General features: G+C 28.8%; 2 protein-coding genes across 2 annotated transcripts; both read left to right on the forward strand.

Annotated features, from left to right (window-relative positions):
- Nucleotides 1–11794: 11794 nt before the first annotated feature.
- Nucleotides 11795–20771, forward strand: LOC112596201. The gene is made up of 4 exons (XM_025341693.1): nucleotides 11795–13104; nucleotides 15789–16262; nucleotides 17862–19002; nucleotides 20667–20771. The coding sequence occupies exons 1-4, from the start codon at nucleotides 11795–11797 to the stop codon at nucleotides 20757–20759; spliced, it is 3018 nt and encodes a 1005-aa protein (XP_025197478.1). The 3' UTR covers nucleotides 20760–20771.
- Nucleotides 20772–20944: 173 nt separating this feature from the next.
- On the forward strand, nucleotides 20945–22550 carry LOC112596199 (component of gems protein 5-like). The gene has a single exon (XM_025341691.1). The coding sequence runs from the start codon at nucleotides 21162–21164 to the stop codon at nucleotides 22077–22079; it is 918 nt and encodes a 305-aa protein (XP_025197476.1). The 5' UTR covers nucleotides 20945–21161; the 3' UTR covers nucleotides 22080–22550.
- Nucleotides 22551–27674: the final 5124 nt, after the last annotated feature.

The following is a 27674-nucleotide window of genomic DNA, read 5'->3' on the forward strand; positions in this document are numbered from 1 at the left end:
ATACTCTTAGATTTAAACCACGTGAATACTGTCAATACTATATTAGAATTATTTATACATTTTACTTTGTTTAACTATAGTAAATTAATAACATTAACTTTAATAATAGTAAATTAACTACTTTATAGGATTCAGTAGGTATATGTTTTATTTAATTATAATATAGTAAAAGGGAGTTTATCAGAAAATAAACATGCCAACAAATAATATTATTTCAGTATATTATACCACATTTAATATACTTTACATTATTTTAGATAAAGAATTTATAATTAAGTCGTCATATTATGCTGAAAATTTAAAATCTAAAAAAAAAAAATTAAAAAAATTAAAAAAACAAAAAAATCACACAAATACTAACCTAACCTATGTACAAGCTAAACTAATTTAAAGGGATTATAAGTAGACAATTTTTAAGGAGTTAAGTTTAAGAATTTTTTTAAGTGTATACATGCCGGTCTGGTAAATATATACGTAATCATTAGTATGTCTAATGTAAAAAAAATAACAGAGCGCTGGTGCAGATTTATAAATGTGAAATAGGAGAGGGGGCTATAATTCTTCAGAAAAATATAATTGTTAATTTATTACATAATAGATTATAAATAAAATTATAGATAAGTTTTGATAAAAAATATTAACAATTTTATTTATATTTTAAATTTATGGATTTAAAGATGTATTAACTATTTATTATGTAATATATAACATTTATAAACAAAGAGAATGGGGGGATAAACTATTTTCTGGGAAATCACTCCTATATGCGCACTTATAAGTCACCACTCCAGCCTCTCACACGCGAAAGAATATTTGCTCATTCATATGTACCTACATTTTGTCAATCTTACCGATCTAATCTTATTAATGAGATTTCTAAAAACTAATTTGATTTCTTTAATATGCCTATACTTGAGATCGATTTGGCCACATTTTAATATTTTTTATTTAAATTTCAAATTTCATAGATTTTAAATATTCAAAACGAATTTATAGGAATTGGGGAACAAAATTTGATATAGTAATTTGATCAATTTTAATTACCCATGATTTATAATTCATAACAGTTTCCAAAAGTATATTTACATCACTAGATCCATTAGTATGATTGATAAAAGATTGATAGGTACATATATTGTATTGATACCAATACAATTAAAATTTAGTAAAATAAATGTTAAGTTAATTTAGTGTGAGGATTTTTTTCATTAGAGATTATAGAGTATTAATAAATTATTGGGCGTTCATCAAAAAATAAAAATGTCATTTCATAAATGTTATTTTATAAATTACTAGTAAATATCGTTTAAGTTAAAAAAAAAAAAATTATTCTTAATTTTTTTTTAATCATACTGATTAATATGCTGTGCATTTTTATGAGAAATAATTTTCTAGTCAAATTATATTGTTTAAATAGTTGAAAATTTAAAAACAAATAATAAGAAAAAAAACATTTAAATTTATGTACGAGCAAGTATATAGGTATAATATAAAAGTTAAACCGATGTACTATTATTTCACCAATAACCTTATTTGTTAGAACATTGTATTTGATACCGACATGATTAAAAGTTTTATTTTAATATTCATTGATTTTGTGTAGGTATTAGGTTTTAACGACATGTTATTGTTTTATTACTTTCTTTTACTATCTCACGAACAAAAATGTGCGTCCTTTTATTGTGTAGGTATAATAATATGTGTATAAAGTAGTTATAATTTATAAATTGGTTTTTTATTCGTATAATAACGTAATAATATACACGCGTCACGATAATATTACGCGTGCGCGGATTGACATTTAGAAGCTCCATGAGAATAATCCTGATCGTTTTCGCATGGTAGCTTTAAGTGTACGTTTTTGAAATAGATCACACGATATTACGCTAATTACAATCTAACTATTGGCGTAGAATAAGTTTGTGATTGAGTTTTTGTTTTTGTCATTTGGAGGTGAAGGAAAGGGTTTTCTTTGTAAATTATGGAAAGAAAATATTCCAAAAGTTAAAAACTGAAAAAATAACACACTAATAAACCCATTTTCATAAATACGTGTTCGCGTAGTTGCGTATACAAACTAACTCATTTAATATGCCACTGAATCAGGCTTGATCTTTATCATTGTGTGTATTATTTTATTTATTAAGTATTTATAAATACTAGTTTTTAAGTGTGTATTTACACGCCTATAATTATATCTACTATAATATGAGAGTCTTGATAAAAATGTTAGTAACTTTTATCTACACGAAATCGTTTATGATTTTTTCATAAATTATCATACTTTTAAAAAACGTACTTCACGACTGTTTTATTATTTTGTGTGTGTGTGTTTGGTTTCATATAATTTTAGTAAATTCAAACACATATACTTACATAATATCATAAATTAATATTTAACCGTAATTCATAAATAATAATTATATATATAATTTTTTTTTATTAGAATATACCAATTCTAATATAACTATTTAAGCGAGTCCTAATTTAATCCTATTGAAGTAGTTGAAAATTAAAAATTTTTTTTGAATATGTTGTCTGCTTATGTGTGCCATAATTAATGTGTAAGTCTTGTAACTATAAACTTTTTGTTATAATATTACTTATTTATATTACATTATATTACATATTCGTAAAAAATAATAATTAACCTAAGTTAAGTTATAAATATATTCATAATTTAAATTACCTTCGTGCTGATATTCAATTGCACTGTTTTCCGTTTGTGTTTATATTATTACTATAGTTTTTAACGTAATAATATTAAACATTAAATATTACGCACTTTAGCACATAAATAAATCGTAAATATATATTTTTTGAATTTATATAAACTAATAGTTTATACCTACAATTGGTTCTATTTACTTTGTGGATGCCGATCTGAATTCAGAGGTGTATTAGTCCCGTGTATAGCAAAGCACGTCAATTTTTGAAAGGGTAAAACAGGAAATTTACTGTAGTACCAAAAGTTTAAATATGGCCCTGTGTTAGAGTCTTTATTATGAGTATAACTACCTTGTAGGAAAGTTTTATTTTTATTTTTTTAATTATCTTTACTACATTTTCATAATTATTATATTTATAATAATATAATTTTATTTGAGTTTAATAATAAATAATTTAAAATTATTACTCATGTAATTATACTTACATAGGATTTCTTTATGTCTCAATTTCCTATTATTATAATAGTTTAAATTATTTTTCGTAAATATTTAAACAGTTTATTGGTAACAATTTAATTTTAGTTAAATGATAAGTAAAATGTATTTAAATTTTAACTGCGTACTTAAATACGATTTAATTCTTTGTTTATGATAAATATTAGTACTTATAATTTATTCGTTTCAATTTCTAAATACGAATAATTGTGTATGATTCAAAATATATTCAAATTATTAAATTTCTAAAACCATTGTTTTTTTTTTTTTTCATTTTATTGAAACGAATCATTACTTAATTATCACTTAACGAACATTATGTTACTTATATATTTATATTATAACAATTTTTTTTTAAATATATTACTGAAAAATAATCAACCCAACGTAAACATTTGTATGTACCTACCTACAATTTATAAAAATTAAATATTTATCATTATTATTATTTGTGTTACTTTATGTATGATTTATAGAAATTGAAGTTTATCATTTTCATATGTTCAATATTATGGTTATTATTTTAATTTTATTATATAATTACGTGTTTTGACAAATATTTACATTATAATCATAAAAATAATTTATCTTCATAATAATATATTTGTCATGTTTACTTGGTACAAATACAAGATACCTACTTAAATATGCTATTTTTTTTTTCATTGTAATATTTATCATAACAGATAATATGTGTGTATGTTTGTGTTAAATAATTATAATCATTATTTGAAATCCATGTTTTATTTTATACTGAATTTTTTCAATATCTTCTATTTTTATGGATATTATTGCTATCTATATCACTATATAAAATTACCTATTTGAAGTGACTGCAAATGAGAAGGCTAATCTTTTCAGGACGTGGCTAAAGCCATGATGCAGGTAAGTTTCGATTTTCAAACATTATTTTTTGTTAAATATTTAGCATACAATTAGCTTGAGTTGGCGTGACTAATTTTGAAATTTGCTTGGCACCAGATCAACTTCAAAAATGAAAATAGGATGGTGGGGGGGGGGTTGTAGAAACGTTTTTACATTTTGAATGCAAAGGGTTTTTTTCCACCTTAATAATTAGCGTGCAATCGGCATGAATTTGCGTGGCCTATTTCGAAACCGTATGCCCAAAGTCCCAAGTACCAACCGCTATGCCCTCTTTTACTCATTTTGTCGGCCTCTCCCAAACGAAAAAAAAAACTTTTTTGCAATTTCTTTTAAATCAGTCTGTATTTGGTACTATATTACTAGGTATGTTTTTAATTAGCGTGCATTTACGTGATTTATTTACTCCGAAGCTCCAGGCATCATGCAAATCCCCTTTATTATATATATTATTGTTATAATATATTAATGTGCAAAAGTGAATTCTTAATATTTTATATTGATTATGATGCCTATTATAGGTACATCTTCGTTAAGTCAATGTCACGTTTAATTATTTATTGTATACGTGAATACTTTTCCACACTTAAAAAAGACTATTATTTATTACTATATATTTTTAATTAGATATAAAATGCTATGAGTTTTATACATTTATCTAACAACCAAGCTCTAATTATAAATTAGTGTAGTGATTGATGACATTCATTCCCAACACTCATTTCATAGTAGGTATACTTACTAACGTCAAAATTTTTGTTATAAACTTTAACATTTTTCAATTCAAATATACTTCTTTAAAATTTTTTTCTCAAATCAGAAAATTTAAGAAAAATAATAATTTTCTCGAAACATGCTTTAGCTTCATCCTTGGATCTTGCTTTAAAAATTATGTCTTTATTTGTGCATAAAAGTACCACATATAAACTCCGTGGTAATATACATTTTTATAAAGAAAAAAGTGGGCTAAGGAATTCTATAGGTCATTATATAGCTTATGTTAAAAGAGTTACGCAAAACTGGGAATTGTACGACGATCTAAAAAAACGACCAATTCCAATTAAAGAAAACAGCACAATATTATGTGAATTTTTGATTTATACTATATAAATTAAAAAATTTTAAAACGGTAAACACATATTTTAATATTTTAATTTTAATATGCAAATAATTTTAATGACTAATTTTTTTTTACCTTCTTCAAGCAATAACTTAAGTTAAATGATGAAAAACGTCGAGCTACAATGACATTTTTTTCAAAAAAGTGTATGGACGTATGGTAATTGGGCCACTAAAATTTTACAATTATATAAGTAGATTCGATGATAGGGCAAATATTAAAAAAAAAAAAACATAGGAACATTAAAAGTAAGAAAACAAATTTTAAATCGTAAAGTCTGCAAGTATTGCATTATTTAAAAATAAAATGAATAATTATTTGACTAATTATGTGTATCTAGTTTTGTTTTATTTACTTAATAAAAAAAAAATGTTAAAATTATATAGGTACTAAAATTAATAAAATGCATGTATTCATTTATTTTTATTAAACATTTGTGGCCCAATCTTCGATTGCCCTTTTTAGTATGGGCGTGCGCAGACTTCTAAGTTAGGTATGGTGCTTCATTCAATCGAACCCTCCCCTCCCCGTCACCGTGTCACGGTCACATAAGACATTATTATTATTAACTTCGAAGTGACCCTTTTATTGGTGACTGGAAAATATAAATAAACATTTTTCCATTATTTCACACACAATTCATCAATATTGATTTAAAATTTTAATCAAATAATATAATTTAACAAAAAAATTCAAAAACGTTCAAAACATAATATATAATATTAACAATATTGTCAATTAATATAAATATTTATTTATTATTATAAATTATTCACATTATATAATTTGTATGTATAGATATTACATACAATTATTATAGTAAACATAACTCCACGTGAAGCTCTAGTAAGTAGCTCCATAGCCAATTGATTAATCAGTGCAATTGTCAACTATTATAACATATCGATGGGTAACCAGTATATCTTTAATCGTGTTAATATTTATGATTTATATTTATTTTGTTATCAATTTTCTATGGCTATAACGCCTTATTACTTAATTAGTTACCAAATATCCACTCAAGTATAAAAAAAGGCTCAAGTGGGCCCAATTAGCTCTACACGTGCGCTCGCCTATGCTTTTAGGGAATTTTTTAGTCCTATACCCGGGTAATCAAACCTAAGCAAATATTATAAATGAAACAGGTAAATAAGATATTATAGCTTAATTACCATCCGCCCTTTATGAATAGACCTGATTTATAATAATTTACCTATTTTACTATATTCTACAAATCAATTAGTCATCAACAAAATTATACCCGGATTATACAGGTATACGTGTGTTTGGAGATATTATCCGTATAAGTCATTTAGTTTTTTTCAGAGTTCAAAGACCTTTTTACCGATGTGACTATTATAGATAATTTTACGTGCATTTTAAGTAATTTAAGTTATTTGCTCAAAAATTAAAGTTTCCGCGGCGTGTTTAAGGTTTGAATAAAATTTGTACACTTAACGTCAACCGTGGTATAATTCTAAAGCTAAAATATTTTCATCACTTGTTATACATTTTTCTAATAAAAAATAATAAACATCTCATATATTTCAAATTCATTAAGAGAAATACATTAAAAAATAATTCCACGCTGTCATAAAAAACAAAGTCACGTCACGTGTAAATCTAAAAATGTAATTTAATATTCATATAATAATTATAATAACTACCTATAAGTTACGTTTGACGAACACTAAAATTAGTAGTCTCTATTATTAAAGCTTTATTTTTGTTACTTTAACTTTATTGGTAGATTATTGTATTACTGAATTATTTCTATGGTTTTCTAAAAAGTAATCTATTAAAATTATTACTGTAATATTCTTTTTAATTGAATAATACGGTGTACCGTAATTATTGCTCACGCATCGTAGTCATTTTTATAATATATAACCTTAAATCCGCATACAAGGTTTTTTTAACACTCTAATTCCGTACATAAGTTTCTTTAACACCAAAACTTCATACACATTATATATTATATAAACATAATAGGTATTTATTATTGTATTAATTAATTTATTGTTTAAATAAAATTTATATTATTAAAGTTTATTGTAAATTAAAATTAAATTTTATTCAACGAAACTAAATTTTTCTTAAAATTATACCTATCAATTGTCGCTATTTCAATTTTTATTAACTTGGAAGAGCAATAATAAGTACCTAATATAATATTAAGTCTCTGTAAAAAATTATTATCAACGCCAATTATGTATAATTTTGTTTTACACGTCATTTGAATAAATTTCCATTCAATTTATCCGGATTTAAATTCTGTATACTTGGAATATTTATAATTATTTTATACTAAAGAGCACATTTTTTCGTTGATTGCAATACGTATACAAAACTTATCTCACTTGCCATATTTTAATAAAAATTAATTAAGAGGATTTCTGTGCACTGTTTGTTTTCTCTCTGGCCCACGCGTAACTTAGATAAAACGCATTTATGCATAATCATCCTTTTTTTTTGTTGATATTTTTGAGTAATTCCAGAGTAAAATCCACCCATAATAAAAGTTATAGATAATAATATTTTTGAGGGTATATTTGACATATCGATTTTTCTAAATATTGTCTCAAAACAATTTTAAACATCATTTCAATGTATATTATTTTTTATTTATTTTAAAAGTTAAATATTAAGTTAAATAATAATTAAATAAAAAATTAATATTTTAAACCCTCAGAAATATTATCCTACATAATTTTTGAAACATGTATTTTTACACTTTGGTTACTCAAAACCGTCAAAAATACAAATACGTTTGGACCATGTTACGTGTGGGCTAGAGCGAGAAAACAAACAGTGCGCTGACATCCTCTTATATTAGATATTATGTAATAATATTTAATCATTTTAAAGAATAATATTTTTAGCTACTATTAGTTAGAGAATGTGCATAGAACTAAATTCGTTTTGTAAAGGTCATACTCAGGTAAAATAAATATATTGATTATAATGTTATCAACTATATTAGTTTTATGTCGTGCGGACTTTTGGTGTTAAAATTATTTTTATACATGCGGAGCGTCCGATGACTCCGATGCGTCCGTATAATACGAATAGTATGTAATAGTTTATAACTTTACGACTTATAAAATGTAAAATGTATTATATTATTATTGAGTAATTATTATTTAATGTCACATATTAAAATGTATAAGTTGTTTTACATCAACCCAGTAGGTACCTACATTAAAAGATAGCAAACCTTGTCGCACACTAATTCTGACACGATTCCTTTTTAGGTCTACAATATGTTTTTTATAATGACGAGTCGTCGTAATTGAATTTTAAAAATCTGTATGATTTTTAGTTAGATACTATATTATACTAATTTTTCAAATCTTAACAATAATTATTATATTTATTTTAGATTTTGAGCGGTGTAATTAATAACATGTATTGATTTTATAATGATGTTTGTACTTATGTATATTTACACTCTACAGGAATTATAATAGAAAATATGCTTCAACTTTCAATTTTAATATCTTTTTCAATTAAAAGATAAATGTTATATTGGAAGTTTTGGGAAGTCGAAATGAAAAATTATTTAGCATAAATATGATAGAGTATATGTATAATGGAAGCCGTTTATATAATCGTAATCCAGTAATCGAATAGCTGTGATAGTATTTTGATGTGGATATTCATTTTTGAACATTTTTATTTTTTATATGTAAAAGTATAAAACAATGTGTTAATTAATCACGCATGTTAAATTATATCAAATAACTATCATCATTGTTAATCTTGCAGTAATATTATGCAAATCGATGTGTCACTCCACTTTTTTTTTAAGTCAGCGATTCGAGCGTGAAAATCGCATGACAAGCTGACAAGCTCATAAACGATGTGACATCTTGACTCGTATGAGAATTTTGTAAAAAATACAACTAGCGTGTTGATTTTTACATTAAAAATAATATTCTAAAACCCAGATTTTGAAGATAGAAAAAAAAATTTCAAAAAAATCTTCATTGGGTCATCACAGTGAGTACGCGTATACTAGCAACCTTATTCATTTTAGAAATTCCCTGTATATACTATATACGCGTACTATATATAGATGGTGTGGCAATATTAAAATACTTTAATAAAATGTTATATTGATTATTATTTCTCATTCTATTTATATAAATATATATATATAAACCGATAGCACCGAATAAGATGATTTTCCCATTTAAGATCGTTATCGACTATATTGTTTATTATCTAAATTATATATATATATATATATATATATATATATAATATGCGTTTTTGTAATATTTCGATAATAAACGTCGGAACAATGACCCCGAATTGTAGTTTTTGTCCGTCGTCGATACTGAATAGACTTTTAAATATTTTACAGTACAATTTATACGTAAAACTTGACTGCTTTTTTTTTAATATTCATTTACCACACACGTACCCAGGTTGTCTCCGTTCCGTATGTCTGTCTAATCTTATTAACCAACTTAATGAGGTTACTACAACGGTATCATAAGTTTTTTTAGATTTTAGGAATAGAAAATGAGAACAAACGTAAATTGCGCCCGGTATTTTTCAAATATAAATTGTTGTGTAGTAAATTGGACCCGATATTTTTCAGGTATACATTTCTATGCATAGTAAACTTAGCGTTACCCAGAGGAAATCAGCTACTATCACTGTCCTCCAAAATGTTGCTTGTTGCTTAGTTTGCTTGAAATAATTAAATTAGTAAATTTATTATTTTCGTAGATTATAATTTCATTTACTTTCTGACTAAATACAGTTCGTAAGAAAACGTAGTCGTAATATGTGTAAAGTCATTGTATCTCTAATATCATAACGTCTTTAAAACCGAACAATTAACGAATAAATGTACAAAAGTGTTTAAAACAGTTACAATGAGCGCAATTTATTTATACACAAATTTATACCTGAAAATACCGGGCGCAATTTACTGTACTATTTTTACTACCTGTGCATTGTAGGTGCAATTTACAATCGCCCGAAAATGACACGCGTAATTTGTCAAAATAGTTCATTATACTAGTTTGAAAGTTATGCCGAAATATTAATTGATGAAGAAAACAGTATTTTGAATTTTAAAAATACTCGTTATGCGTTTTGGACGTTTACATATTATGTCCGAAATTAAATATATTAAACGTGCTGGTGTGTTGGCGAAGGTGATGTTGATAATGTTATGGGATGATCAAGTCGGTGTTATAGAAATTAGATTATTTGTCGATGAAATAAACAGTGACAATATACATGCTTTCAATGCTTAATTATTGTAGATACTAAAAAAAAACTAAATTTGCAATAGTTGTACAAAAAGGGCTACGAGGAAGAACGATAACAATAAATATTCCTAAACTGTTTAGTGTTGTAATTTTAAAGCTAGGACTCTGATCTCTTTTTGCCGTCATGAGTATATTTAGACCAGTATAATATTATCATTGACGGTGGTCTTTTTTCCCTTACTCGATTCATGCGTCGATTCGTCCGGAAACAGTAATGACAAGATTTTTTTCCTTTTTTTGACTATTTTCGTTTTTCCCATAGCCCTTTTAAATTAATTAATATCTTGTTTACTTTTATTTATGAAATTACATATTATGTTTAATAGCCGATGGGTGACAGAAATAATTAGTATGAAGACGTATATTTTGTGTCGGTAAAAATGCAAATATTGTAATTTTTTTAAAACGATGTTTTCATATTTATAATTAATAAATATCGTTAAAATTGTAGGTTATACGAATAATATTGTAAAATAACTAAATAGAGCCAAAAATGACATTAAAAAAAAATAAAAAATAAATCATAAATGAATTTTTCTTCACATATAACAGGTAAATATAATTATTGAACAATACAGTGGAGTGGGAAAAAATGCACAAATGCAATAAATTCTCAACGTCAGAAATAATTTCGGTCATAAATAACACGCATTATTTGGAACTGTTTAAATTCGGTTTGAGATCGGTTATAGTATTTTATTGTACCTATTGATAAAGACGTATATCGTTATCACGGAGGAAGGAGTTATCGACGGTAGCGAAGTTGTTATCAATAGTGTTGGTAGGGTGGTTAAAGTGTGATGGTGGGGTTGACGGCGATAATGATAGTGGTATTTCAATGACGCTGGCACAGTATTAGTTAGTGACCTAGCCGCAGCGGAACTTACTTGACCCGCGTTAGTGGCGCTTTCGACGACGGCTGATTGTCGTTCTCCGTTCCCGAATTTTGAATCGCATTGGACTGGTTCATTCCGATCCAGTAAGATCGCAGTTGGTTATTTGCGCGCTACTCTTCGCGGTAAACTTTTGATTTTTGTAATAGTATTGATTAGTGTTTCGCGTTTGGCTTATTGATTTTTCTTTTTTTTTTTGTGAACAGTTTTTGTTTTGGTAGTCGTAATTTTTTTATAATTTTGTTTTAATTTTTTTTTTCTACTAATTTGTCTTTGTTCAGCCGTGATATCGTACCAGTTACTGAGATTTCCAATAAATCAACATTGTTCCAGTTTTGCACACGTGCACACATATTATACGGGGACGGTGCAGTTAGGTGTATTATTCGTGTTGTGGCGTATAGTGGATACCTCAGACTACTACCAATATCACAGCTAGTAAGTATGGATTTATCTCATGTATTTGATTGTAAGGCAGCAGGCCCATCTAATGAACAAGAAATAAACTGGAATCATCCAAAAAACTCATTTACCCCTATATCGGTTAAGGATTTACCAATAGATGATATACGCGAGACTATGTATTACAAAACCAGAGTGTCTGTACCAACGTTACTCGAGTTAGGATATAATATAGACAGCTGGACATCTACAGAATCAGAAACGCGGACGAAAAAATTTATTTTTACGTTGTTGATGCCCTACGAGGAAGCTTTTAAGTTCAATTCTAATTCTCATCCACTAGAGTATCTGACAAAAAGTTTTTATGATATGCCTCCTGATTGGAAAAGTTTTAAATTTTATACACCTGAAGTCAAAACGTTTGATGACCTAACAATTATGAGTGCAATTAAATGGTTATGGGCTAATCATCGTTCCAACTATGACGCTTGGATGAAGATGATAACAGCAATTTTATCGACTCATCGCCGCAAACGAGCGAATGTAGTAGAAAATAATTTCATTAATGAATGTGATTCAACAATGGTATCAGCATTGATCGGACCCCGAGGCCTCTGTCATGGTTTACGGGATCTCGAAGTACCGAAACTTCGGACCGACCTGAACACAGGAGTATACAATTGGCCTCCAAAATGGGTACATGATTTTGATATAGATGATAATAGTTCATTTCACTCGTCTTCGCCCAACAATAGTGGCTACGATTCGGACAGCGCTGATAGCGGGCCTATTGGTGTAGCGTACAATCGTCCCCGTATAACCGGATTTACATCTTTTACCGAAACTTCTGACGAAGAGGAAACGAGCAGACTGGATATTTTCATTAATGGCCGCAATGGTGACTACTGGGATCGGCGTTTACGAAAACGGTTCGATTTGTATATGCGAACATCGTGCAGCGAACGGCGTAATCGCCGAGTCATTCGGGAGGCAAGACGTTCGGCTCGTCTTCAATACGATACAATACGTCGATGTGCGGAGCCGGTTTTTAATGCGGAAGCAAAACGCGCGGAAGCGTTAGCCGCTGAGCGAGTACGTGTTGAGATCCGAGCCCAAGAAAATAAACAAATAGAAAAAAAAATTCTCATTGACCGGGCACCGAACAAACCTTTAACACATTATTTATATAGATTCAAACAATATAATCACGCATTAAGATCTCAACTAGAGCACGAGTGGAAATGGTACTATGGCGAGGTCCTGAAATCCCTTTATGTTAAATCATTGGAAAATCATATATCACTGAACTGTTGGATATCACCGGTTCAATGTGTTAGACAAACTGGACAAATGTAAGTTTATTGTATATTTTAAACCATTTTACAGTATTTTATTGTTTTTTTAATGAAGTAATCGTAAAAGTAATACCAAGTATGAAGTAATACAATTAATATTTTACAAACATTCAAAAAACTTCTTATAACAACTTAAATTATAAAATATTCATTCTTGGATATTATTTTTGGGTATCTTCAAAGTTTACGATGCATTAGCAAATGTTACGAAAATTTTGTAGAGCACCGATGTAAGTGGAGCTACTGGAGAACATAATTAAAAAATATGTATATACCTTTTTATGCTATTTATAGGTATTTTAAATTTTTTCAATTATTGTGAAATACAATTATTATTTATAGATAATGAGCTTGAAAATGAAATATGAGGTTACTCATTGATTGTTCATATACTAATTAAAAATATGCAAAATATAATATAAAACACATTGTTAAAAGACATTATTATAATAAAGTATTTTGATATATTTTATTCTTATTAATACGAAAAAAAAAAATTTAATATATTGCAGAATTAATTTTGTGATTTATATATCATATTATAATAATAACTTATTTAATAGACACAACTTGTTCCGATTTGAACGAAATATTTTATTTAAACAAAGAATAATGGTTTGAGTTATTTTGTTTTTTTTTTTCATAAATATTTTTTGTGAGGCTTAATATGTATACGTATTATTATTATATTTTATATACTCAATGATATTTTTATAACAATAAGATTAATTTAATGATATTACTTATTTATACATTATGATAACATGAACTTGGTAATATACGGACTATCAAAATCAATTTTCATATGCAATGATCTGTCATTGAATTCAAATTTAAAATATGGATTACAGTACATTCGACTTCAAACGTATGCTAATTATTTACTTGTCTACATTTTAAAAATAAACCATTAGTAAAATGCAAATACTATTAATAATTGGTGAAAAAATCAATTCTCTAAATATTTTATTTATTTTTGAATAAATTACAACAAAAAAAGCTATTAATTAAGGTTCCGTTTTGGTGTGAGGCAGGGGCGTATATCAGGTTGATTTAATATTTGTTAAAATAATGCTTTTTAATATTTAATATTTAATTACTATGTTAGTTTATAAATTATAATAAACTAATGTTATAGTATAGTACAGTGGTTTTCAACCTTTTTAACAATGTAGCACACTTCTTCTTCTACAAAATTTTTATAATAATTTTTATAATATTTTTATTAATTTATTTTATATATTTATATATATATATACAAAATTAACTCCATTAATAGATTTATCATGGCATACTTCAAAGGCGCTCGCGGCACACCAGTTAAAAACCACTGGTATAGTAGTTAAGTTTCTAGCTAATATACTGCAAGACAGTATGAATGTAAATAGCTAATAATTAAAAATTAATTTACTTTTTTTAAGTATCATAATGTATAGAAACATTCAGAATCTATCTAAAACTTTAAGTCTTAATGAATCATGAATAATGTTTTTAAATTATAACAAAATAAATAAGTAATATTGTTATTTTTTGTTTAAATATGAAATACGTCCAAATTTGAATCTCAGACGTGAATAAAAAAAAAAATTATGCTTATTTATTTTTAGATTTTGGTTCCAATATGAATTATGTATGAGCAACGAGGTATTAAAATTTTTAACTATAAAAATGGAACATTTTATAAATTTTTAACTACAAAAAAAATGTAAAAATTTTTGTGATTTTGGAAAAATTTTATTGAAATTGCATTCAGCGTCAAATGCTTATAAATTGCAATGATGTAAAATTGATTTTTTTTAAATATTTACAATAAAAATTTTAAGGAACATCGTATTAAATATTTAAATCTAAGAAAAAAAACAAGAAAACTCTATATACATTTTTAACTACTACATAACTTTCAAATTTTGATGAATTTTGTTAAAATTCTAAAATTAAAGCTTATAAATAAATGTTTTGACCATTTATTTTCAATATATTTTTTTATTAGTATATGAACTATTTATGAAGAATTTGTATAAACTTTTCTAGGTTAACAAAAACTTTTTTTACTAAAAATAATTGAAACAATTTTTATAAAGTTGAACAATTTTTCTTGACATTAAATATTGAAAAAAGTTAAGACAGATATAAATTCATGCCATGTGTAGGAAATGATAATAAATACATTTAGTGAAAATTTCACATGCTTATAGTTATTTGTTAAACGTTTTTAGTTACAAAATAATTTTTAAATTCTCTTAATTTTAACAATTGTTGTCAAAATTTATAATAAGTAGGTACTAAAATAAGCATTATGGGAAAATTTTAAAGTATCTACGATCATTTAATTTTTAACTACAATAAAATAAAAAAATCTATTTCGTCGAAAACTGATTCTGTTTGATTACTACTATTTTTCCTAATTTTTTCCGCAATCACCAAGAAAAGTACTTTAATGTTCAAAGTCTTATGGTTAAAGTTTGTGAGATTTAACTTAGTATTTTTTTTAGACATGAGCTAAAGTTTTAATGGACTTTGAATTGCCTTATTACTCAATCTGTCTTTCAAAAAATTAATTTGCTTGATACCCATGGCGCCTATATTTTCAAAAGGGATATATTATAGATAACATATTATATATTTCAAGTTATCAGTATTTAATATAAGTATAATAATATGTAAATGCGTATGTTCTATAGCTGTGATGGATTTTCATCTATGCTCCTCGCCATAACTCAACTGACAACATTCGAAATAATTATGGGACAACTTGAAGGAAGAGAATGTGATGAGCCAAGAGAGTTGTTGCGACAGTTTCCAAATGGTGCCCAATATTTGAGTAGTCGAAGTATGAGATATGGCATTCTCGGAGTTCATAAATCAGTATGGTATACTGAAGTTATGACACAAATTGTAATTGGTATCAGGGATTCCCGAATATCACATTGGAGTGATATGTTTAATTTAGAAATTTTGGTAACTGTGGCGACATTTTTTATGGGCGATCTATACAATATTCGATTGGTGAGACGTGATTTATTGGCCAACAACAGCAATGATACTTGCTCTAAAACAAAGAGAGTAAAGAGAAATCCAGGAACATCAAACGAAAGTGATACGTCGACATTATCTATCGTACAACATCTAATACGTGGCCACTTAGTTGCTGTTTGGTAAGTTTCTTATATATTTTATTTATATTACTTAATATATAAACCAGAGGTGGCAAAATATAAATAAGAAATTAATGCACCAATGCTTTTGAATTTCTTTAGCTAAAAATGCATGATATAAATTAAATTTCGTACTCCACACAATTTTAGGGGCTAAAATAGTCGTTAACTTTATATAATCACTTAGAGATAAATAAAAAATGATAACACTTCAAGTGGGCTACTAAAAAAAAATTAAATGGATAATATTACACAAATTAAATCAATTAAAAATTTTAATATTGGATGTATTTATGTATATCAATAAACTAACGATTGACTTCTAAACATTTTTATATTAAAATGTTATTTTTAAATCATCTGAATGTTATTTTTGTTTTAACACAACGACTGAATTTTTAAAATATTCTAAAAACAAAATATCCGTTTAAATGCTAACGCATGATGTATTTCAGGCAGTAAAAATAATATTTATACTTAAACATTTGGTATTAACGTTTTCATTTAATTTGCATATTGCCAATACTGTCGGCTTAATGTTAATTAAATCTTGATTTATTTTACCAATAAAGTTAAATTTTATTATGATTGTATTAATATTACTAAAATTTAAAGTCAAGTTACAATGTTCTTTATTAATTGTTAGAGCTTACGACATAACTCAAGTACAATGATATTCAAATATTTATTATAAAATAAAATAATAACATATATTACTAAGAAACACGTTTTATATTCAATCGTAATTGATAAATTCGAATTACCTACATTAAATAAATGCATTATTTATTTTAATAATTTACTGTTGTTGGTTTCTATAATTATAGTTATTTTCTGTACTAATGCAAAATTGATTTCATTATAGTTAATATATGTGTACGGTACCTAGTCAATGATATGATATATTAAATAATGTGATCCGTGATTAAAATAAATGTCAGAGATTAGCAACTTCACAGTTATTAATTTAAATTTATATCAATAAATCAATAAGTGTCTGTCGAATGTTCAACGGTTAATGAATTATTTGGGAAAAATAAATTGCGATAGAGGTGCAAAGCATTGTACGAAGTATCCACAAGTTCTCATTAAGACATATCAATGCACTATCGTTAGAAATCAGACATTTCTTTGAAATTTTCAATGCTTATTTCATGATGTTTTAAATCTTACGGCGCCGCCATAGACGTAGAAGATAGGTCAAGTTACTGTAAGAATTTGTGTTGATATTATACACAGAATGACGTGAAAAACAATTTTGTAAAACCTATGTTATAGATAATACAGTGTTATGGTAAATTTTGTGATCTTAAATTTTAGCCAAGTAATTTTGAGAGGGGGGAGAACTTTTCTCAGGGGATTCGTGTTAGTAATATATAATATCTTATTAAACATAACTTTCTGCAGTAGGCATACATATTATTATAGTATCATAAATCCATCATAGAGCAATTTTAATTCATCGATTAATTAGTGCAAATATGTAAAATATGTCCATCACCGCACACACACAAAGAATTAATAACAATCGAATAATTTACAACCATAGAATAATATACTATTACAATACGACGTTTTGTGCTCGGCCGCGTGTTTCAGTTTCGATGCCGACGACAAGCTGAGACCGACGAACAACGGCGGCCAGTCCGCGCATTGGACCATGCTGTGCGGCGTTATCGTGGGACGGCGTCCGCCAGTAAGAGGAATGTTCGATCCGGCGAACCCGCCGACGTCCGAGGATTTGGGTTACGAGTACGAGTACGACACCGACACCCACTTGCTGGCGCCATTGGGATTCCGCGACCAGGGGACCGGCCGCCCGGTGGACGTGGAGGAATTGAAGAGACGCGACGAGAAGCTGCAAGAGCAGTGGATCGACGATTGCTGTTGCCCGCGTCACGAAAACCGCCCCCACAAAGAGCGTCGCGAGTGCCAGGAGTGCACGGCCGCGTACGTGGACACGCGACTGGACCTGGAAAAGGACGGGGACACCGTGTGGGTGGTGTCCCGGGACTGCGGCCGGTACAGGGTGTGGTCGCTCCGGGAACTGGCCATCAGCAACAGGCAGCTGCGCAAGCCCAACAGGAATATAATAAACAACGGCCCGCAACGCAGCACCTTCGGTTGGCTGGCGAAAGTCATCGACGAACCAAGTAGCGGCCACGATTCGGCGGACGCGGCGATGAGGTCGGACCACGCCATTTCCGTGCAAAACCGTCGGAAGAACAAGAAAGACAAATTGCACCACAACCGTATCGTGTGCACCGCGCTGGCCAGTCAGATGAGGTCGCTGGCCCAAGAGTACCCATACCTAACACCGTCCGAGTTGATCGAAATGCTGGACCTGCGCGCGTGCACGGGGTCCAGAGAAACGGAAGATTCGGTAAAAATGTGGTTGTCCGCGGCAAAAGTCGTGTACAAGGCCGGTCCTCCGCCGACCGACGTCGCTTCCTCGTCGTCCGGTGCGGGCCCCTCGTCGGCGCCGACAATGCCGGCAATACAACAACGGGCAATTCAAATGCCAGAAGCGCCATCGCCGCCCCCGTTGCCGATGCCCACAACACCATCACCAATGACGCCGCCGTCATCGCCCGAAAATGTTTTCAGACCATCCGTTTTCCAAAGACCGGATTACGAACAATGTTTAGCTCGGTGTTACGTGTTGTTTGAGCCGAAGTTCAAAGTATTCAAAAACAATTCCATGGACTTCATTCCCGATGAAAGCAGTTTAAACGAAATTGTGAGTTATTCCTATTCGATTTATTATTATTATTATTATTGATTATGATCTTTTTAAATTTGGGGTGACTCATGTGTGGCCTATGACCAAAATATAATCTAAAATTATGCACAGAGCTAAACTTAATCTAACCGTCGAAAACATATTTTAAAAATTAAAATATGTTATAATAAATTATAAACAATAATTACTTAATGTGATAACTATTTAATAGTTATTAATTTTACGTTATGATTAATTAAATACTATGTCGTAGCAAAGGAGTAGCTTTTTAAAAGCAAAACAAAATTTGAGTTTGTTTTTTTTTTAATTTACATACATTTTTAGGAAAGCTTATATAAATTACATCTCGTATGACGTATGGTACAAGTTATCAATATAATTTTTACTCATAGTGTTAATGTATTCAGCAGGTGTAATACTAGCTAACGCAGTGTTTTTCAACCAATGTATCGCAAAATAAGTCCAAATATGTCACAAAGTATATTATAGTATGACATATAATTTACAAAGTTTTTTGATAGAATTTCCAAAAACTCACAAGTTATAGTAATGTATATTATATACATATTATTATTTTGATATAATTTTCACGATAAAATAAGTTATCTTTTATCGACATATTTTACATACTTTTTATTAAAAATAAAAATTAAATATTACCCATTATTTTTATAGTGAGTCGTAAAGTATGAAATATTTTAATTGTGTGTCACCATAATACGAAAGTTGAAAAACACTAAACAATATCCGCAATACTGAATCTAGGATATTTGACGCCCGGAGCTAATAAAAATGTAACACCCTTACATAGTATTAGCTACAGCGCAGGAGTGTGTTTAAGAGGGCATGCCCGCTTCCCCATTCACCTATTTTATACTTTTTTTATTATACATATACTTTTTCCATAATTACATAATTAAAGTAAGCTGGAAACAAAATAACCTTTAATTAATTATTTTAAAAATATTAAACCTATAAAATACTTTTATTATTTTTCTAATTTGAACAGACTTATTAAATTAACAAAAAAGTTTTAATGGACTGCTCAACTTTAAATCTTTTAAGTGTTCTTTTAATTTGAAAAAATAATTATTCTAATTCAGTTTACCGTCACCTCTCGTTATCTCAATTTTTACGTCGTACGTACCTATCTGTTTGAATAATTATAATCAAACATTGACAATACCTAATAAATATTTAATTAGATAAAAACCTTGTAGGCACGTTTTAAAGAAATTCTTTGATTAAAAATTTTAAAACACAGTTTTGAAAATATCATATTTTAGAGTTTGCTTAGCAAGATAAACCCTGAATTCTCTAAAAATGCAAAATTAAAACGTTTTATTCCGATTGGAAAATCAACGGTAAATGAATACAACGAACGTGTGTAGCTCTAGAAAAAAAAACATACACATCGAAATCTTGTCATATCTATAATTATTTTAAGTTACATATAAAATTATTAAATTAGCAGGCGTACATCCTTTGCGTTTTATTTAATTCAAGTAAAAAGCGAACAGGTTATAATATTATTGTGTCTGCGACCATTATATTAATTTAATAAATTATATTTATATATTAGTATGCCTAAAAGTCTTAATAAACCAATTCAGGTAAACCATTACTAATATATAATTATTTTTTTTTTTTTATCCGCGAAGTTGGCTGATAGAGTGCAATTCAGTTTTTTGATTGACGGCTTGTTGGCCAAAAGTAAGTATAAGCAGCCATTTTCATCATGTTTTAACATGTAATCAAGACATTGGCCGCGGTCATTGGAAAGGCGGCTGTCCAGTGGCCGGTAGTGGCGACGTCCGCGGCGCGGGTAGTAGCGGTTAGAGTGGCGGCGGATTAAGTGGCGCGAGCAGCACGCCTTCGTTTGCGGCAAAACCCGCAAACAGCGCGCGTGTCAAACCGTCGACGCCGCCGCCGTCTCCAACTGTCTGTCTCTGCCCTAGCCACGGCGCGTGCGCCCGAATAACAGCTACCCACCCTCAACCCACCAAACGTACAGCCTCTTCACCAGCACACCTACGTTTACCTTCGTTACGCAATTCTCATCTCAACGTCAAGCGCGCCGCACCTGCCGCACGATATCAATTACCGCCGTACTCAGCCACCGCCGTACTCAGCCACTGCCGGAGGACCGTTCCACGATGCACACCGTTCCGAGCCAGAAAACCGAACCGATCTCGATCGAAAAAAACGCTGCCGAACAGAACGAGACCGGACAAAGCTCGACCGGACAGAACGAGGACGGATGGAGTTGGACCGAACAGAACGCGACCGGACAGGGCGAGACCGAACAGGACGAGACCGGACAAAACGAGACCGGAAAGGACAAGAACGAACAGGACGAGACCGGACAGTACGAGACCGGACAAAACGAGACCGGAAAGGACGAGAACGAACAGGACGAGACCGGACAAAACGAGACCGAACAATACGAGAACGAACAGGACGAGAGCGGACAAAACGAGACCGGGCAGGACGAGACCGAAAGATACGATACTGAACAGAGGTACATCATCTTTGATTTGTTGGAAATGATGTTTGGCAACCATTGGTTCACAGTGATGGTCGTTTTAGTATTCTTAGCGTCAATTCCGATGATCTCCGTCTACTTTACTATGGTACGTGCAGCGGCCAATCAGCTCGAATTCCTGTACAACCTCGCCTACGACCAATGGTACGACGCGGTGCACTTTATATTATACCACTGCCACGTAATATTCATCTGCGTGTTCGTGTTTATCACGTTGACAATGCTCGCCTATGCCGTGGGGCTGACGACAAATAATAATTATGGTATCCAAATTCATATACATTTCAATAAAACAAATGAGTATCATAACGAGAATGAGGACGAGAATGTTAATGAAATCGAGAATATTGAGAATGTCGACGAGATTGAGAATGAGGACGAGAATGTTAATGAAATCGAGAATATTGAGAATGTCGACGAGATTGAGAATGAGGACGAGAATGTTAATGAAATCGAGAATATTGAGAATGTTAACGAGATTGAGAACGAGAATGAGAATGAAAATGAGGTTGAGAATAATGTGACCTAGTAAGCGTATTTTTGATTTTAATATTTTATTAATCTGTAGACGTAGATATTAGTAGGTGTGTAAAGCACGTCTCCGATCGACCGTCTCGCGACCCGCTGGACGTCAACATTTCATTTTGTTCGCACAGTTTTCGATCGGAGACAGCTTACCACAATAATTGCTTGTTATTAAATTGTGATATAATTCGACAGTAGCACTTTTTTAGCGTGACGTTTTTACCCGTTCGTTTAAGAATATACATATATAATATATATCTCGTAGGGAAGACAATTTTTTTTCTGAAAAGCTTTTGCTTACGGCACATTGATGGTTTTTACTAAGGTGTTTTACAAAAACAAACACAACATTTTTCAAAACCGCAATAACTATAGTTATTACAAAACTTATATTTTATTAATTATCTGATCACCCTCGCGCCCTATCATTTTAAATTACAAAAACGGTTATTAACGTCACGCCTAGTTATTTACAATGCCCGCTCAAAAAGGGGCGATTTTATTTTAATGACTTATTTACATAATATTATTATTATTATTATATCGAACATTTATAGTTATTTTCATATTAATTTATCCGTATTTAATCGGCCGTAGTACTGTACTTATGCTTCATTAAGTTTACATAAACATTATAATTTTTGTTCCACACCTATTGTTCACATATCTTAAGCCGTTAACTTTATATTAAACGCAAAAATGTATATATTAAAAATAATTTGAATTTATATTGTATACAAATTACAAATAGTTGAAGTTCAATATTAACAAATACTTAACTGTTTATTATACTTGATGTACAAATAATATTTCACTGTATATTAATAATTAAAAATTAATAATGTTAACAATATTTTTTTTTTTATCTGAAAAATTTGTTCAAAACTGTATATATGTCATCGCATGGTATTCTCGTTTAAAATTAATTCAATAATAATTTATAATTCATACCTATTTGAAAAAATTGTGTTTTCTCGTTCCTGTAATTCCTAATAATTTAATATTATACATGTATTTTACTTAATTACGTATTCTTATCAATAAATATTGTCTTTTAAAATAAATCATTTTTTTTTGTAATTTACGTCTGTGTGTGTGTGAGTCGTTACGACACTGTCGTATCTATATAATATCAGCTGATGTGTTTACATTTTTACGTATTACGAATAATATAAATGTATATTATTCGCATAGTGTTGGTCTCGTGGCTTGTGCTATGATAGCTGAACATATTGGTTGTGGAAGACACCGATGATCATTAAGTACTCGACGAACGGTAAGTATTATACAGCTAAAAATCAAGGGAACTTTTAGGGCTCAAATTTCGTACGTACATGAATATATTCATAAATTAGCTATAGACACAACATTGAACTCAAATTTTTTTCATTATACATTACAAATATTATACTAAATATATGTATAACATCATAATAAGTCTCAAAAACGAAATTATTTTAACAAAGAGTAAAATAATAAATTATAAAAAAAAAAATGAAATATTTTCATTTTTATGACTTGTAAACAATAATAACTTATTTTACTCGTCAAAATGATACCACATTAAGGTTTTTAACAGGTAAACACCAACAATTTTGGTACAGGTACCTGCCCACTGCTAGTGTACCGCAACTAGGTAGATACCATAAATATTAAATCGTTTTCGATTGTTGTGGTTACCTATAACGATCGTATTGAGATAATACATATATGTATTTCATTGTCAAGCCAAGTCGATCGTCGATAATTAAGGTGTGGTGGTCATAAATAAAATTAAAAGACATAAAATGTACGTAATAACAATTAAGGAGGTATTGTATATTATATAATATTGGATAACATACAATGACATATTATGTACAATATCTACTTTTAATATTCTCATTTAACGAAATAAAATCTGTTTTGAACCGATATAATGATGATAATTAATGTAAGTATGACATACATAAATACATTTCACAAGGATTAAGTATTATAAAATTATATACCTACAATTTAACGGGGTAAGTATTGAGGAAATTAAAACAAATTTTTTTGTTAAGAATTCACCATTGGTGAAGATTTTTTTATCATAAAACCGTATAACATGGTAAATTTACATTCAACAAAATCAATTTAATTGTATTAATTTTAATATTGGAGTGAGTCAAATTATGTATACGAGTATGTATGTATAAATATATAATTGTATATCAAATTTAAAAGTAAGAATATAATCTGTATTTTCCCACCGATAGTTTTTCAAAATTTCAATTTTAAAGAGTTAAAAGAATGTGAAATATTCAAATATTATTATATTTGATTTTTTTTTTTTCATTAAGTAGATACTTTAAAAAAAAAAAATATTTAATTTTAATTTTTTTTTAATCTCAACTACGAATCTTTAAAAAACAAAACTATTATGTGTTTCATATCATAAATATTACTCACAATCAAAACAATTCATAAAAAGATGTAAAAAAATATTAAGAAAAATTGCAAATTTTTAACTCCAAAATACCTCATTTTCTTGATCAAATAAATATTATAAAAAACTTATTTACATAGATATTACGGTAAACGAACAAAAAGTTCATAAAATTGATTAAAAAAATGCCATCACATAATGTCGTAAAGGGTCATGTAGGTACTCGTGTATATAATATGGTATAAATGAAGGGGCAATTTTAAAGATTTGGTTGGGGTGGGAGGGTAAAGCCATAATATTCATAATAACATTATATGATGGTATTATTATTATAGTTTATTAATATTCTATATTATAAATAAACACCCTAACCACACACTATTATGTGTATATAATAGCCAATGGAATATATTTTTTTTATTACTTAATTTTTAAAAATACGAGCTTAAAGGGGAGCAGGTCCTAGAGCCCCCCTCCCCCACCTCGAAATCGCTCTTGAGTAAATGTGTATTAGTTAAAAAAACAAAATGCATTTAAATTAAAAAATATATAAAAAATAAAACCATCAAAATATATGTTAATGTTTCCAATAATTTTATTCTTAACAAAACAATTGCTAAAAACAGAGGATTAAAAAAACTTAAAAAAAAACAACTGCCCAATTACATGACGTCAGTTCCGGTGCCATGGACCAGTCAAGCTACTACAGTAATTACCTACTATTATATGTTATCGCCGTCAATTAGTCAAAGGTTAGACGATAATATTTTTCTCGAATCACGCCGATGACAATTCCTATGTTGATTCCTAAATCTCACTTCTACTAATACAGTTGTCTCGTTCGTCATTGCATCCGAGATCACACTATAACTTCAATAGGAGACAGCGGTGGACACGATAGACACACTTCAGGTCAGTGATTATAATATATTTATAATATTCAAAAGTTTGCATAATCGTACTGTGTAAGTGTTTATTGTCATTTTTTTTTTTTTTTTGCTTTTTCGCGGTTTGATGAAGACACAAAGTTTAGTGTGATTTTAATATAATATATTTATCTATTATTTTTTTTTAGTTATATAGTTCTATAGTTTTTCTTATTATATAATGTGTACTACCAGTTTTAAGTTTGTAAAATGTGAACAAAAATATTTATTAATACTTTTTTTTTTTTTGACTAAATTGTGTATAAATTATAGAGTTCACGTGACAACTTTAAAACATCTAATTTTCTATCAGTAGGTACCTACATAAAATATTTTTTATATTAATCATCAATATTATCTTCTGCTCGAAAATAAAATATTTATTTCTATTTGCACCTACGAATTATCGACCCCGTATTAGTTATTACTGGTTATCCTAGATAGGTTTAACTTATGTATCTACCACATACGGTACGTAACGTATTGGACAAATTGGTCACCAGTGATTTGATTTTCTATGTAATACATTTTATTATTCTTTTTTTTTTTTGTACCAGTAGTGACAGCAGCCACTTGGCTGCATACAATCACAATACATACATTCAAAAAATTTTAAAATAAAATATCACTTTGCGTCGTTTACAAAAATAGTGTTTCAACAGTTGAGGCATATTTTTATGTAAGCCTAAATAGTGTAAGATAAGATACATTTTAATCGATTAGCAATTATATGTTAGACTAACTATATTTTTGCAGATTTATGAAATACTCCATTCTATCAGATTTTCCAATATTAATATACAATTATTAGTATAAATTATAATGGGGTATATTGTCTTAAATCCGTTGTTCAGGTAGTAATGTAGTATTGCAACGATATTTATGCAATATTTTGTAAGTCACAGGCTCTCATTTCATGAAGAAATGTTATATGTATGACATATTAATTTGCCTTTTAATAAAATAAATATTATATATATAATATGTACATAAATAAATAATTATAGATTATGTGTCGTAAGCGCGGACACATCATATTGTGACAGTTAAGAATACGTTCACAATGAATAAATTATAAAACTGTTTGCATGCTATAGATTGAACCCAATTAACATTAGTAAATCGATGTCTATCTATAAAAATAATTTATGATTTATAAATATATCAAATTTAAATAGATAAATGTGATTCAATGAAATCAATTTAATTATCGGTTAATAATCTTGCATGTAGTTAATAATTAAAAAAAAAACCTAAACTCATATAGATTATAATAATCTTTAAAAGTCAAAATTGAATTAACATTAACTCTGTTTTACTCACAATTATAAGCCTATGACTCACAAACCCATTTGTTATCGTATACTACATTTACTAACAAACCATTTCAAATAATATATTATACTTGCTATGATGTTTTTTTTTTTTTTTTATTACTAGAAACTATCGTTTCTTAATAAAAAAATGCTCGTTACACTCTTAAAGGTATAATTTGTAAAACGAATAAAGAATAATAATATGGTAATAACAGCATCGTTTATAATTATATTGATAAATAAAAGCCGCCAATCCGTCGACCATCCGAGTAAATTGTGTGCCGTGCCCACGCCACAGTGTCGAATAGCTTATGAGGCCGCAAAGCAAATCAAGTAAATAACTATTCATGTTGATATTATGATATATAATTATGTAGGTAGTACCTACGCGTGTATGATTTCTGATTTTCCACATTATTCAGTCCGCTGCCTTAGAAGTATTTCAATGTATTTTGTAAGTAGACAGTAACTAAGTTCGGTCACATAGCTTATTGGTATGAGCTTATTGGTATGAGCTTATTGGTATGATTTTGATTAAAGATTCGAGAAACGAACCAAACAGGAAATGTATACATAATTTGCTTTTAGACTTTGATAAGATAATAGGTATTGCCGAATGATTGTTCGATCTCATCGACTTATCTCATAAGCACGGTTTTTTAGCGGGCAAACAAAAACTCGTTGGACTCGTATAAAATGATTTACCACGTAATAATGACTGTACCATTCGATTTCGCTAAAATTACGAATTGCTTTGTTTTTAATAATCATTTATACACGATTCCGTGCGCGTGGTTTTAAATATAACGTTTCCAAATCGAAAAACATGATGTATAATTTAGTATAAACAAAATATTTCACCTCCATCACCACCCTCCCCCCCCACCAAATATACGCCACTGGCGATTACGGTATACTCGTAGATAAGGTATAAATAAAATAATGAG

This window comes from Melanaphis sacchari, unplaced genomic scaffold (genome assembly GCF_002803265.2).
Source record: "Melanaphis sacchari strain LSU unplaced genomic scaffold, SCAv2.0 Contig30_pilon_pilon, whole genome shotgun sequence".
Lineage (NCBI taxonomy): Eukaryota > Metazoa > Arthropoda > Insecta > Hemiptera > Aphididae > Melanaphis > Melanaphis sacchari.